Genomic DNA, 12,986 nt, shown 5'->3' on the forward strand with positions numbered 1-12,986 from the left:
CTGCTAATAGCAATCTCATCCTTGATTGCTAGTTCACGACCTACAGCTCTGTAAGCACTTTACTTACATTATTAACTCTTGAATCCTCACAATAGTGGTGTAAGATGTGCACAGTTATTTGTTCCGTTTCACAGAGGAGAGGGTTGAGGTCAAGAAAGGCCAGCTAATTTCCCCAAGCTCATACTACTCCCAAGTGGCAAAGACAGAGTCTGTACTCAGTCTGGCTCTGGGGGCTGCACTTCTGATCCCCAAGTTGTCTGGAATCCGCCATAGTCATATATAAGAGAAAGAAAAATAGGGCACCTCAGTGGCAGGCTTTAGGCAAGTATATTGAAAAACTGGTGGAAAACCTTTTTTCTCACCTTTTATTTTCTCTTCTAATTGATACACTTGAACATACCTCAGACTTGCACAACCCCTGGATAATCATAAAGATTTATCTTAAAGAATAATTTGTCACCTGCTAAGAGATAAAGTTGGACCTGACCCAGTTAGATAATATTCTGAGATTGTTCCAGCCACGAACATTCTCTAATAAAGCAACTGGCTATGATTAATGAGAAGAGGAATTAAGCAATAATATCAGTTCAGAAAAATCTTCAAAGGTTCACCTCTTTTTTCAAATGCAACCAGAGGTATTAATCATGACAGTGTCTTCGTAACTCAATATTTATTAAGAGTTCAGAGGACCAGCCCTTATAAAAAAAAAAAAAAGAGATCTAAAGATACTACTAAGTTTATGCTTGTGAGCTAGTGAACATTAAGCAATGATATTTGGGGTCAGAGGCACAAATCCATGTTCTTTCTCTTTTTCAGTAAACACAATCATTCCACTTATTAATATCAGTCAGTAAATATTCAGAAAATGCCATCCAATGTCTCAAGTAATAATCTACCTGAACATAGCTATTCAGCAGCTTTCTAGTCTTGACATTGGGCTGAAGAGTTTTTGTTGTGCAAGCCTTTTATTTTTGTAAGGCTCTGACACTTGCAAGTCATTTGGGAGTACCCTCACAGCAGAATAAGCTTTGCCAGAATTAAGATTTAACCTCTTTTCAATGAGAATATAAAAGGAGTGTGTTTTAAAGGAGGAAAGGAATACTGTCATTATCCACAAATGAAGTGCGAAGAGTTGTAGGGTTATAAGACCTTATCGTACTGGAAGTCTAAAAAAAAAAAAAAACAACCCAGGTTATCTGATAACATAGGGAGAAATATGAGAAACTCAAATAGTCACAACAGAGTACTGCATCAAGGTGTATCACAAATGAAATTTATAAGACAGCATTTCAAACACACGAATCATAAAATAATTAAAAATAAGAATGTTCAAGTAATGTAGAAATAAAAAGAATTCAAGTAGTTCCTACTCAGAAATCTTGCAATTTGGAGACAAAAATGAAGTAAAAAAAAAAAATGTGTAGGCAAACAAAAGGAACTTTTGAACCCCGTTGATTAATAAACGTAATTTAATTTTAAAGGTTAAGTAGCCTACGGATGAACACCATTAGGAACTCTAGCAAGGGTGTGGCCTTGACTTACATGGCAACGGGTAGCCTAAACCATCAAGGCTTCATATGTTTGAGCTGGTTTGACCATCTCAGATTCAGGGCACTGTCCAAGGAAGAGCTTACCCTTAGCTCAGTGTGTATGCAGCTCAGCAATCGTGTTATGACCATGGCGTTCCTCTGCATATCTAGCAGCAATCAGAGTATTAAATATAGTCAAATTCACATTTTCTACCATGTTTAGCAGTAAAAAGGAATTGAGTCCTATTAACTTTGCAACTTAGAGAATCCACTGATTATGACAGAAAGACACATCAAATATTGGCACAGATATTGGAGGGGAAAATGACTGTATTTTTATTATTTATTTTTGTCTCTAGTGGCCTATTGTTAAATCCACCTGCGGAGTTTAAGTTGCATAAGAACACATTAGGTTTCTTTATTGCTGAATCTGCAAGGAAAGTCAGAAGGTAATTTTTTTATTACTTTATGGGGAGAAAGTCCTAAAGGACGTACAACTTAATGGCGGGTAGTCTGAGTCAGCACCATGCTTCCCTAGTGTTAAGCTTCACATAAGTCATTCTTGATTTGCTTTCATTGTCCAGAGCCTTCTTTTACTGTGCCACCTGTCACAGTGATGTGCATTCTCCTGAGCTAATTGAAAAATGTAACTGCAAAAGCAAGAACAGCCGATACTTCACAGGTAACTGCACTTTATATCTGGCTGTTCTCAGCCCAGCTTCTGGGGCTGTGGCCAAGGAAAGAGGAGAGGTTCCATCCTCTTAAAGGACAATGCCCATTTGAACTTGGCCAAGAAGTGGCAGACATTTCCCCACTGGGCATACAAGACCTGAATCCATCGTTTAGCTCTGAAAGCAACCTGAGTAGTTATCTAGTGCAGCTCGTTCACAGGCCAGGTAAATGAGTTCTAAAGGAGAATAACCGAGGAGCAGGTGCATGGAGCTTCTCCTGCTGCCGTTCTACCTGCAAGATGAAAGACTCTGTCTTCACCCTGTCTTCATTTTCTCTGAATCTTTCCATTTTCCCTTGAGAACTTAGGACAGTTATGGGCATTGGAAAGAATAAACTATTCCTGTATAGGTTCCTGGAATGCTTCAGTCAGAAGAGTATTTTTAAATAAACGGGCATAAGACCCTATTTTGGATTCAAAAGTTAAACATTGACTCTTTTTGAATTCTGTAATAATATGAATCTTTATTGAGGCAATAGATGAGGCTGACTAAATGGGAGAAAAAAAGGTGTGAATAAGAAGGAAAAAAATGTTAAATTTATCATTTCATTATACATTTCTTTATACTATATGAACATTTAATATGGTTTCATGCAGTAGACACATCCCTACAAATACCACGTACAAATAAAACATTGGCAAATTATACACACTCATATGCTTGTACTATCATCAGTCATTTTGCAAAACAAAACAGTTTTATAAAAATGAATAATCACCCCTTTATTTAGCTGACATTTTAGTGTAGTTTTACTGTAAATATTTTAAAGCAGGAAGTTGTTCTAATATAAGAATGGAAATATTAGTGTTCAAAGAGAAGGCTCTGCCTTCATATTAGTATATATGCCACTTTCACCCACTTCTATGGCATGTGTTTTATAGTGTCAAAGGAATAAATTAGTAAGACTTTCAATTTACAATCTAATGTTTGAGCTTCGATGTAGTTACCACGTTTCTCAGAATTTTTTATTCTTCTCATGATAGAATTATTTCTTCTTCCTGCTCTATACTGATCCTCAGTCACTGCTCCTACCAATATTATCTCACTGGATTGGGGAAACTATCTAGTATCAAGATTCTTAAATAACAGCCAATGAGCCAGCTGTTCTTGACTTCAGTTTGCCAGATGATGGCAGCAGAGTACCATGAAATGCTCACTGCTCTGACAGCTAGTGTAGAGTTGAGTGTGAATTTGAATCTGGAGAGTTAGTTCTAGCCAAAATGTGCCAAGAAGTACATCATTGTAGAAGCTGACTGTTTGGCCTTATAGATTTAAAAGTCATAATAATATCTGGAAATTGTCCCAGAGGATTAACTTTCAAAACAGGACTTAGGAATTTACCAATGGATGCCGAAATAGATCCCTTACTGACTTCGGATTAGTACAAATTCCAGGTTGACTATTTCATGTTTCAGAGCCAAGTAAAAGGTGTCCCCAGTTTACTCCCTTCAAACAAATATCATTTTCATGAGATAATCATGAGGTAATTACGTTTTCTGGGTCCCATCAATTTGTTCCACCTACTATACCAAATGAAAATTCAAAGGACTTGAATTCTGACCATAGCTGTATTACTCATTAGCTGTGGTTTAGGAAAAAAAAACACATTACTTTCAGGGTCTTGGTGTCATGATTTCCAAACTGGGAACTTATCACCTCTATGGCCCTTTGACATTCTGATATTCCAGCGATTTTCAATCAGTGTGCAGCAAGAATTTTTAAAAAGATGTAATACCTGACTATTTAGTCAGAGACACTGACCTCTTTTCCTTTAGATTGTATTAAAATTTTTTTTCAGCCACCAATACAACAGTAGCCATCTAGTATGAGTGAATTTAAATTATACCTACTTTTTTTTTGTCAAATTGGCAAAATAAAATAAAATTAAAAAGCCGCAGGATTTTAGTAATTAGTTTATGTGTGCCATGAGATATAAAAGGTTGAAAATAACTGTGATATTTTATGATTAGTAATTCTTCTCCCTTTGATTAAGTTTTCTAAACTAAACCACATTAGAGGTTTTCCACTTAAGTTCATAATCTAAAGTTTTAGAGAGGCAGCAAGGTGTAGTGGTTAGAATATGGATTCAACATCGATCACTTCTTTTTTCTTCTTATTTTATTCAGTGAAAAGAGGGAAGGTAGAGAGACAGAATCCCACATATACCCCAACTGGGATTCACCTGGCAAATTCAATAGGGGGTGATGCTTTGCCCATCTGGGGCATTGTTCTGTTGCTCAGCAACCAAGCTCTTCTTAGCGCCTAAGGTGAGGCCATGGAGCCATCCTCAGTACACAGAGCCAACTCTCTCCAATCGAGCCATGGCTGTAAGAGGGGAAAAGAGAGAGAGAGAAAGAAAGAGAGAAAGTGAGAGGGGTAGGTAGGGATGGAGAAGCAGATGGTCACTTCTCCTGTGTGCCCTGACTAGGAATTGAACCCAGAACTCTCACATTCTGGGCAGACACTCTACCACTGAGTCAACTGGCCATGGCCATGATCACTTACTTCTTAGCTGTGTGACTTAAAGCAAATTATTTAAGGTCTCTTTATGCTTCATATTTCTATAAAATTTTGATACCTCAGAAGATTAAGTGAGAATATTAGTATATAAAAGTATACAAATTATATTAATATAAAAAGCATTAAGACTAGTGCTTGGTTAATGGTAAGTACTACATATATGTTAATTATCATATTACCTATGGCAGTGGTTGGCAAACCGAGGCTGGTGAGCCACATGCGGCTATTTGGCTCCTTGAGTGTGATTCTTCCACAAAATACCACGTGCGGGCACTACCTCGATAAGGAATGTACCTACCTATGTCGTTTAAGTTTAAAACATTTGGCTCTCAAAAGAAATTTCAATCGTTGTACTGTTGATATTTGGCTCTGTTGACTGATGAGTTTGCTGACCACTGATATGGGAACATGAAAAGAATCATATTTTTCTAGTCAATGATATACAAATGAAATAAAAATTGGCAGAGAACTTCTAGTAGATTATATATACTTATTTTAACCCATTCCTTGGTATTCTCTGCGGAGAAGAGAAAAGAACATGAAGACTGAGAGGTCTAGTCTTCAGAGCAGGAATAATGTCTTTCTGCTTTTCTGTGTAAGTTAGATAAGTTTATTAGGCAGGAACTTTCCTAATGCCAACTGTAGAGTTCTCTGCCTGCTAGTTCACCATGGAAATCTCTAATGCCTAAGGTTTTAGAGAAGTGGTCCTCAACCAAGGCAAAGAGGAGCACGTAAGAATCTTCCTGTGTGATGGAGTGGAAGGACTGGGCAGTGTGAAAATAGCCCTCAGGAAAGTGTGGGAAAATACCCCTGTCCCTCACCCCTGAGCACTGTTTTAGAGTTCTCATTGGAATGCTCATTTTTGTGATGGAGTCACACCTAAAAGAGAGGGAATTCTGAAGATGAACTGGGAAAGAGGGTGTAAGAGAATTAGAAGTGGTTTGAATAGGTGGCCCCAAAATTGAATTTACCTTACTTTACAGTTTTCTTTAGGTTAGGCACTGGGTCACTTCTTTTTCATAAACATCCAAGATTAATTAACTCCTTTTAAGAAAGGAGTCACCCAGCCAATGTTCCCTAATGACTCTGCCAGCTCACCTCCCTAGATTGTTTTACCTAAGCAGCTCTGAAGTCCAGTCAGAGCTCTCCTCCTGTACCAAGGGCCTTACGTAGGAGAGAGAGAAGATGTTTCTGTATGACTCTTCTCCACAGCAGGCTCATGATCACATATCTACTGAATTCCAATAAAAAGGAAAGCAATTTGGTAATAAGTCTACAATGAACATACAGAAATATCCTGAATTCCTATATTCACAAAAGTAGTTCTTGTTCTTTCTAATCCTTTACTTGACTATGGGGCTCTACATTCTTTGGTCTTTATTGTCCCTTTCCACCTCAGCTGTGACCCCCTTTATTTCTCATTCCAATGATTACAGCAGTTTTCCAGATGATTTCCCTGGATCTAGTGGATCTAGCCTCTTTTCATGTCAAATCCTGACATTTTTTATGGTGATAATAATTTTCATAGAATCAAGTTCGGATCATGAATGAGTATATATATGAAGAAATAAGTGGGCCCTGGCCCATTGGTTCAGCAGTAGAGCATCGGCCCAGCGTGTGGAAGTCTCGGGTTCGATTCCCTGCCAAGGAACACAGGATAAGCACCCATCTGTTTCTCCACCCTTTCCTCTCTTTGTTCTCTCTGTCTTTCTCTTTCTCTCCTGCAGCCAAGGCTCCACTAGAGCAAAGTTGGTGCAAAGTTGGCCTGGACTTTGAGGATGGCTCCCTGGCCTCCTTCTCAGGGGATAGAATGGCTCTGATTGTAGTGGAGCAATGCCCCAGAGGGGCAGAGCATCACCCCCTGGTGGGCATGCTGGGTGGATCCTTGTCCGGCCCATGCTGCGGAAGTCTGTCTGCCTCCCCCTCCCTCCACTTCTCACTTCAGAAAAATACAAAAAAGAAAAAAAGAAAAGAAAGAAGTGGAAGAATTGTATCCTTACATTTGCAGGACTAAGGCATTGGCTTGATCTGTTGTCGTGCTGGTCCTTCAGCTCCAACGAGCAGTGGTTCTCATCCAGGATACACAATACCACTGTTTAAGTGTGTCACAGTGATTGCTAAATATAAACTTTTGTAAATAATTGCAACAAATCAGCTTTTTAGGAAATTGGAGAAAATTCAGAATTACCCACATAATACAGAAATTAGTTTCCCTCATTTGAACATATGATAAGATTTCTTAAGAGAGACAAGAGTAGAGTTATTGCTATCCATATGGAAGTCATATATAAGGCATGTCTTAACCTGAAGTCTTATCATCTGTGCCAGGAAAGGAAAATGTTTGCATGTAGCTTTCAAGGAAATCAACTCTTAAAGAAGAGAAAAGGATAATTATAACATTGGCCATGTAGAAGACGTTCACTTTTTGTCAGTCATTCACAGGTCTGAGATGCCATGTCTTTTTTGATGTCCAGTGCTTTATTCAAAAATCTTTTATAGGCCCTGGCCAGTTGGCTCAGCGGTGGAGCGTCGGCCTGGCGTGCGGGGGACCCGGGTTCGATTCCCAGCCAGGGCACATAGGAGAAGCGCCCATTTGCTTCTCCCCCCCCCCCTTCCTCTCTGTCTCTCTCTTTCCCTCCCGCAGCCGAGGCTCCATTGGAGCAAAAGATGGCCCGGGCGCTGCGGATGGCTCCTTGGCCTCTGCCCCAGGCGCTGGAGTGGCTCTGGTCGCGGCAGAGCGACGCCCCGGAGGGGCAGAGCATCGCCCCCTGGTGGGCAGAGCATCGCCCCTGGTGGGCGTGTCGGGTGGATCCTGGTCGGGCGCATGCGGGAGTCTGTCTGACTGTCTCTCCCCGTTTCCAGCTTCAGAGAAATACAAAAAACAAAAACAAAAACAAAAAAACCTTTTATAGAATATTCATAGAGAAGTCATAGTAAGCTGTGGCAAGACATTATCAATCCAGTTAGATTGGTAGCCAATATCAATTCCATTTTTTTTTGTCTAAAATATAAAAAATAATTACTTTCACACTGTCCTCTATAGCTAAGTAGATAAAAAATATGAATAAATAAAATGATCAAACTGTCTTAGAAGGAAATCGGAGAAACTTCAGTTACTTATCTGTTGCCTTAAGAGAAGTGACTTTGTTTTCCCATTTTTATTTTATTCTTTTTCTTAAACCAGGGACAAGGGCAACAATAGATCATCGCTTATTCTTAACTGCCTTATGTGCACCTTGGTAGAGAGAACCCTGTTAGACTATTTTTGAAGTTTATTAGGATTATAGAATTCAGAGTTGGAAAAGATCAAAAGAGATCATGTGTGCCAATTCATCTTCTACCTTCAGACTGCCAGCACACAGCCAGAGACTTTGCCAATCCTCATACAGGCTTTTTTTAATACCTGGCAAATGTTGGCTGCAGAGTTATGCTTTGAGAAAGCAGAGACTTCCCGCAAGTCCCGTTGTTCCTAAGCCAGTTTGAGCATGTTGCCTTTTGCATTCCACAGCTCAGCTTCTATCACATGTACTAAGCCGCTAGCCTTTAAAGACTGACAGTTGGTAACACACTCAGTTCTCACTCAGACTTTTCTTCAGATGTTCCCTTCCCAGGCCATTCCCCCAGGGCAAAAGGTAACCATGAAATAAGGAAACGTCAGTCACCCTGAAAGCCACTGTCAAGCTTCCATGTGTAAGTGGCGGCTTCTGAAGATTACAGGTAGAGAACAATCTTATGCCAAACCTGGCTCTTAGCACACCTGTGTGATGCAATTACTGATGATATAAGCCAACAAATCACATGTCCAAAGGATGTCCCTCTTCTTTGTGTTTTGACTCAGTTGATATTTTCCATGGATTAGAATGGTTCAGAAAGAATTACAACAAAAGAAGAGGGATGCCAAGATTTTCTTGCGGCTTTTTCTGTCTGCCATTTTCTTAAGCCTGGTGATATGTGGGTTTAACGTGCAATACTGAGTAGTCTCACTGCAGGAGATGATTCTTAAATTGACACAAGAGGAAAAGGCCATGCCTCTCTTCTCTGCTTGGGTAGGGTTGGGGGAGTAGCGATGATGGATACTCTTTTACTTTGTCCCCACCTTGATAACTTCTCAGACAACCTTTCCGTTTCTGATTCACTTCAGAAAGCAGATAATAAATCCATTCAGAAAGCAGATAATGCAGGGACCTTAAAGAGTGGAAGAGAAGCATTTAACTTCCAAATTATCCTTTAGAATATTACTTTTTACATAATACCAAGTGCCAGTTGACCAATAAAAGCTTCCCATGTGTGTTGAAAGGATTCCTAGGCGGACTGAGGGTTCTGGCCTAAGAACGGCATGACGGCGCACCTGCCTGTGGATGCAGGAAGAAGAGATGGCTGCTGGGTCTGCTTTTCCCATCCCAGGGCAGTGTGCTGTCGCTCATTTAAATAGTCAATGTCAAACGTTCTTGCGTTTATCCTCACAATCACCCTCTGAAGTCCCAGTATTATCTTCTTATGCAGATAAAAAAAAATTACTTTTGTGTTCCATCATTAGAAATTTATAAACGTTTTGAGAATTAATAATAAAGGAAGCCATGAAGGAAAAATAAAATAAAAAGAAGCAATATCTGAGTAGAATGAATGACAACCCAAGCCCTATTTGCAGAATGGAGGAGGGGACTTTGTAGAGTTTTTTTCTTTGAGTCCTTCAGTGGCTCTAGGCCCCACCTAGACACAGTGCTCTTGGGTGAGATGGGAGGTGACAGATTAGAAAAATACAGCATCAACTCAATAGGCACTTATTTTAAGCATTCTGTATGGTATTGAAATTCTCACAATTATTTTCCACCCACTTTTACTTCTATAGAAGGAAATCACAGAGTCTTCTCTAATTTATCCTCCTTGAACTAGTGTGTAGCTAACATTCTCCAGCTTCTCCTTAGTTAAGGGCCTAGAAATAACTCAGCCAATAGTAAAGCTCCAACATCCCTTATGAATAGATATTATGCCAACTCACTAAGATTTGCTATGTGATTGCAGAGGCAAAAATAATGATAAAGATCAACAGCTTGAAGAAATTCCCAAGGACAGCAATGAGGGATTCTGTTCGAAGCACGACTAGCAACTTGAGCTCTGCCACCAGGTAAGAGCCTCAGAGAACTCTGGCCCCTGTCAGCTGCTATTCTGACCAGTAGAATTGTTTCTCACTAACGTCATTCTCCTATTATCACTAAACTAAGCAAATATACCTCTGCCAACCATCCTGAAATAATTTATACGTATGATGACCAAAAGTAGTGTACCCAGTTTCTTTCAGATCACCTGTCAGGCACTCTAGAAATGTGGGTTGGGGTGAAATTTCAACTATTTTCTAACGTTTTTTTAATTATGAATATATTCCCCATTACTGAAAAATTGATGATGAGATTGCCTTTGTTTCAGACTCTGCAAAATAGAGTCAGTAAATCCCCCCCCCCTTTTCCTTACAGCTCTTTAATACATTAAACCTTGACTCGCTAGAATGTAGGGTTGGAGGGGAGGGTGGTCTGTCTAGTGATTTTAAATAGATGGTATCTAAAAGTTCTATTACACTAAACTTTATTATGAATAACTCTATAATATGTTGGCAACATTGCAGTTTAGTAGCTATCCTATACCAAGAAAATCTTTAATGGTTGAGGAATGTGACTGTGTACCATTAAATACTGATTAACAGAAGGCATTGTCGTTGTGCCCTGACATTACATAAGAAGTTCGAAGCTGGCTCTAAGCTGTGTGATCTTGGGCAAGTTGTTTAACTTCTAGGTATCTTAGTTTGGTTATTTTTAAAAACTATAATAGTAACAAACTCTTTATAGGTTTTTTTGTAATGAGGTTAGGTATTTAATGCCCTTTTCTTGATTCCTGGCTGAGTATAAATACTTATTACATATTCCTTGTTATTGTAATGATCAATTATTATATCTAGGAAGGTGTATACAAAATTAGACTATATAATAAGTGCAGAGCCTTCCAAATATGTGGATTTTGAAATAAATCCATAATCATGTTTTGCTCTGATTCATCCCTTTCATTAATAAATTAAAACTCATGCTTTTGTTTAAGGATTGTGGATTGATGGGTCACTTTAACGGAGGTTTCACTGTACCTCTTCTGCAGGTGAGGTAGGGGTTAAGTGTCTGAGCCACCAAAGGTGCCACTACTTCATGTGTGCTCAAGGATATAAAAGTCCTAGAATTTTAGTCTGCCTTCCTTGCCATCTGCACATTGGGCCCATCAAGATTTTATGAAACTAAGACACTCTGTGAGAAAGGATAAAGAACTGTTTTAGAGGAAAAGAGCTATGGAGTTTTGTGAATTTATATTTTGCTTCATTCCTAATGACAAAACAACTACAGATTAGCTTTAGGATTTGCTGACTTTTTTTTTTTCTTTAAAAATGGTTGGTAAGTAGTATTTATTGAATACTTCTGTGTGCTAACTAGGCAATGTGTTGTTGAGGTTGTAGATACAGAAATCGTGTTTCAACAATTCCTAAACAATCTAGTTGGGTAAATAAGATAGACTCATAAAAAATCAGTAAGAGGCCAAATAAGGCAGTGTTCCTTCAAGTGCTACATTGATAATTCTAACAGAAAGTTAAAGGACAAAGAGGTCAAGGAGGGTTGGGTGGATTATTTCCTGTGGGAGATGGGATTTGGGAAGGGAAGGTAGAAGAGGATCCTTTGAAGGATATGACATGGGCAAGGTGTGGGACAAACATGGAGCCCTCTGTGTATGCTAGACTGAACGAGAAGTAAGAATTTGCAGTAGAGTACTATGAAACTTAACATCTCAGATTTCTTAAGAATACATTCTTTGCTATTGATATTGTGCATGTGTGTATAACTGTGTGCACATGATATCTATGTTAATGCAAAGTTGTTACAAAAGTTGTTCAAACTGGAAAATCATTTGCATAATATAAAAGACAAGATGAGTGATAACACACAAACTGCTCCAACCCTATTTATTTATACTTTCATTTATTCTCTGCTGTATTTTCTCTGTGACGATAGAGGATTGGCAATTCATGGGTAATCATGCCACAGAAAATCCTTAAATGTAATTTTAGCTATTCAGTTTCACTGACTTTTCCCACTATTCTTTAACACAGCTATAAAAACAAAATAATTTACCTTATTTGTATTTTTTTCATTGTCTTTAATTCCCCAATTGTCTATGGTAAATAAGGGAAATTATCTAAAGCAGACATCTGAGAGAAGAATTGATCCACTCAGTCTAGCGTATCTGCATATTGGGCCCATCAGTCTTATATCTGTCTGGCTGATCCCTGAATATGCTTTATATATGGTGAGAGATAGTGATAGTTACCCATCTGGTTCATCTCTTAAAATGATGTTTAATTTGCTTGTACCTCTTAATTTAAAAGCAAGATATGTTCCCATGAAACAACACTAATCAGGGCCATACTGCTGATTAGACAGTGGTATACCCTTAGGCAGATCAGTAGCATTTGTGAATTTCTGAGATACTTCTTCAGTGGGGTTGGTTTGCTCACTTGATTTAAGTACAGTGTCAATGGGATCAATGACAGATCCTGCTCCCACTTTGTGCTATAGAATAAGGTGGTTTTTGTTTTGTTTTTATTTTTATTTTTTTAAAGGGCAAAGGTAACTCCAGCCAACAAATTGGCATAGATAAGCCCTGGGTAACAACAATGAGTGATAAAATAAACTTGATGGCTTAATAAAGACAAACAGGCATTATTGGGGAAAAAACGCCAAATGCGCGATATGTGCTATTTGTGTTCCATTTTTTTAATGTGTTAATAGTATTACACTCACATACCAAAATTAGCATAGTATTATTTATAGTTTTGCTGGCAATGGGCTTAATGCTTTTAAAAATGTAATCTTCAGGCCACCAGCTGGTTGTCTGGTCAGTTCAGAAACGGCAATTTTCTATTCTTAGTACTTGAAACAATACAGACAGCTCTAACTTATACAAAAGTTATAGTCCAATATTTCGTTGCATCCCTTGTGTCTCTGCTTTCCCATAGAATAAGCAATGTTATAAATAGCAGTTAGGATCTTATACTAGCACACAAATGTCTATTTAATAGATGGTAGTTGAATGTATAGTTGTTGAATAAATAAACACTAGTTCTATTCACCTGAGTTCTGTGTCCTTAAATCAAGGGGTCATGTAATATGAGAAAAGA

General features: G+C 38.6%; 1 protein-coding gene across 1 annotated transcript in view; it reads left to right on the plus strand.

The window, feature by feature from the left end:
* Window positions 1-12,986, plus strand: part of KCNU1 (potassium calcium-activated channel subfamily U member 1) — a 141,643-nt gene that overhangs the window by 55,282 nt on the left and 73,375 nt on the right. The window contains exons 17-19 of the mRNA XM_066237500.1: window positions 1,889-1,978; window positions 2,114-2,211; window positions 9,803-9,905. Of these exons, the coding sequence (XP_066093597.1) occupies window positions 1,889-1,978; window positions 2,114-2,211; window positions 9,803-9,905 (291 nt within the window). The remainder of the gene's footprint in view (window positions 1-1,888; window positions 1,979-2,113; window positions 2,212-9,802; window positions 9,906-12,986) is intronic.

This window comes from Saccopteryx bilineata, chromosome 6, assembly GCF_036850765.1.
Source record: "Saccopteryx bilineata isolate mSacBil1 chromosome 6, mSacBil1_pri_phased_curated, whole genome shotgun sequence".
NCBI lineage: Eukaryota > Metazoa > Chordata > Mammalia > Chiroptera > Emballonuridae > Saccopteryx > Saccopteryx bilineata.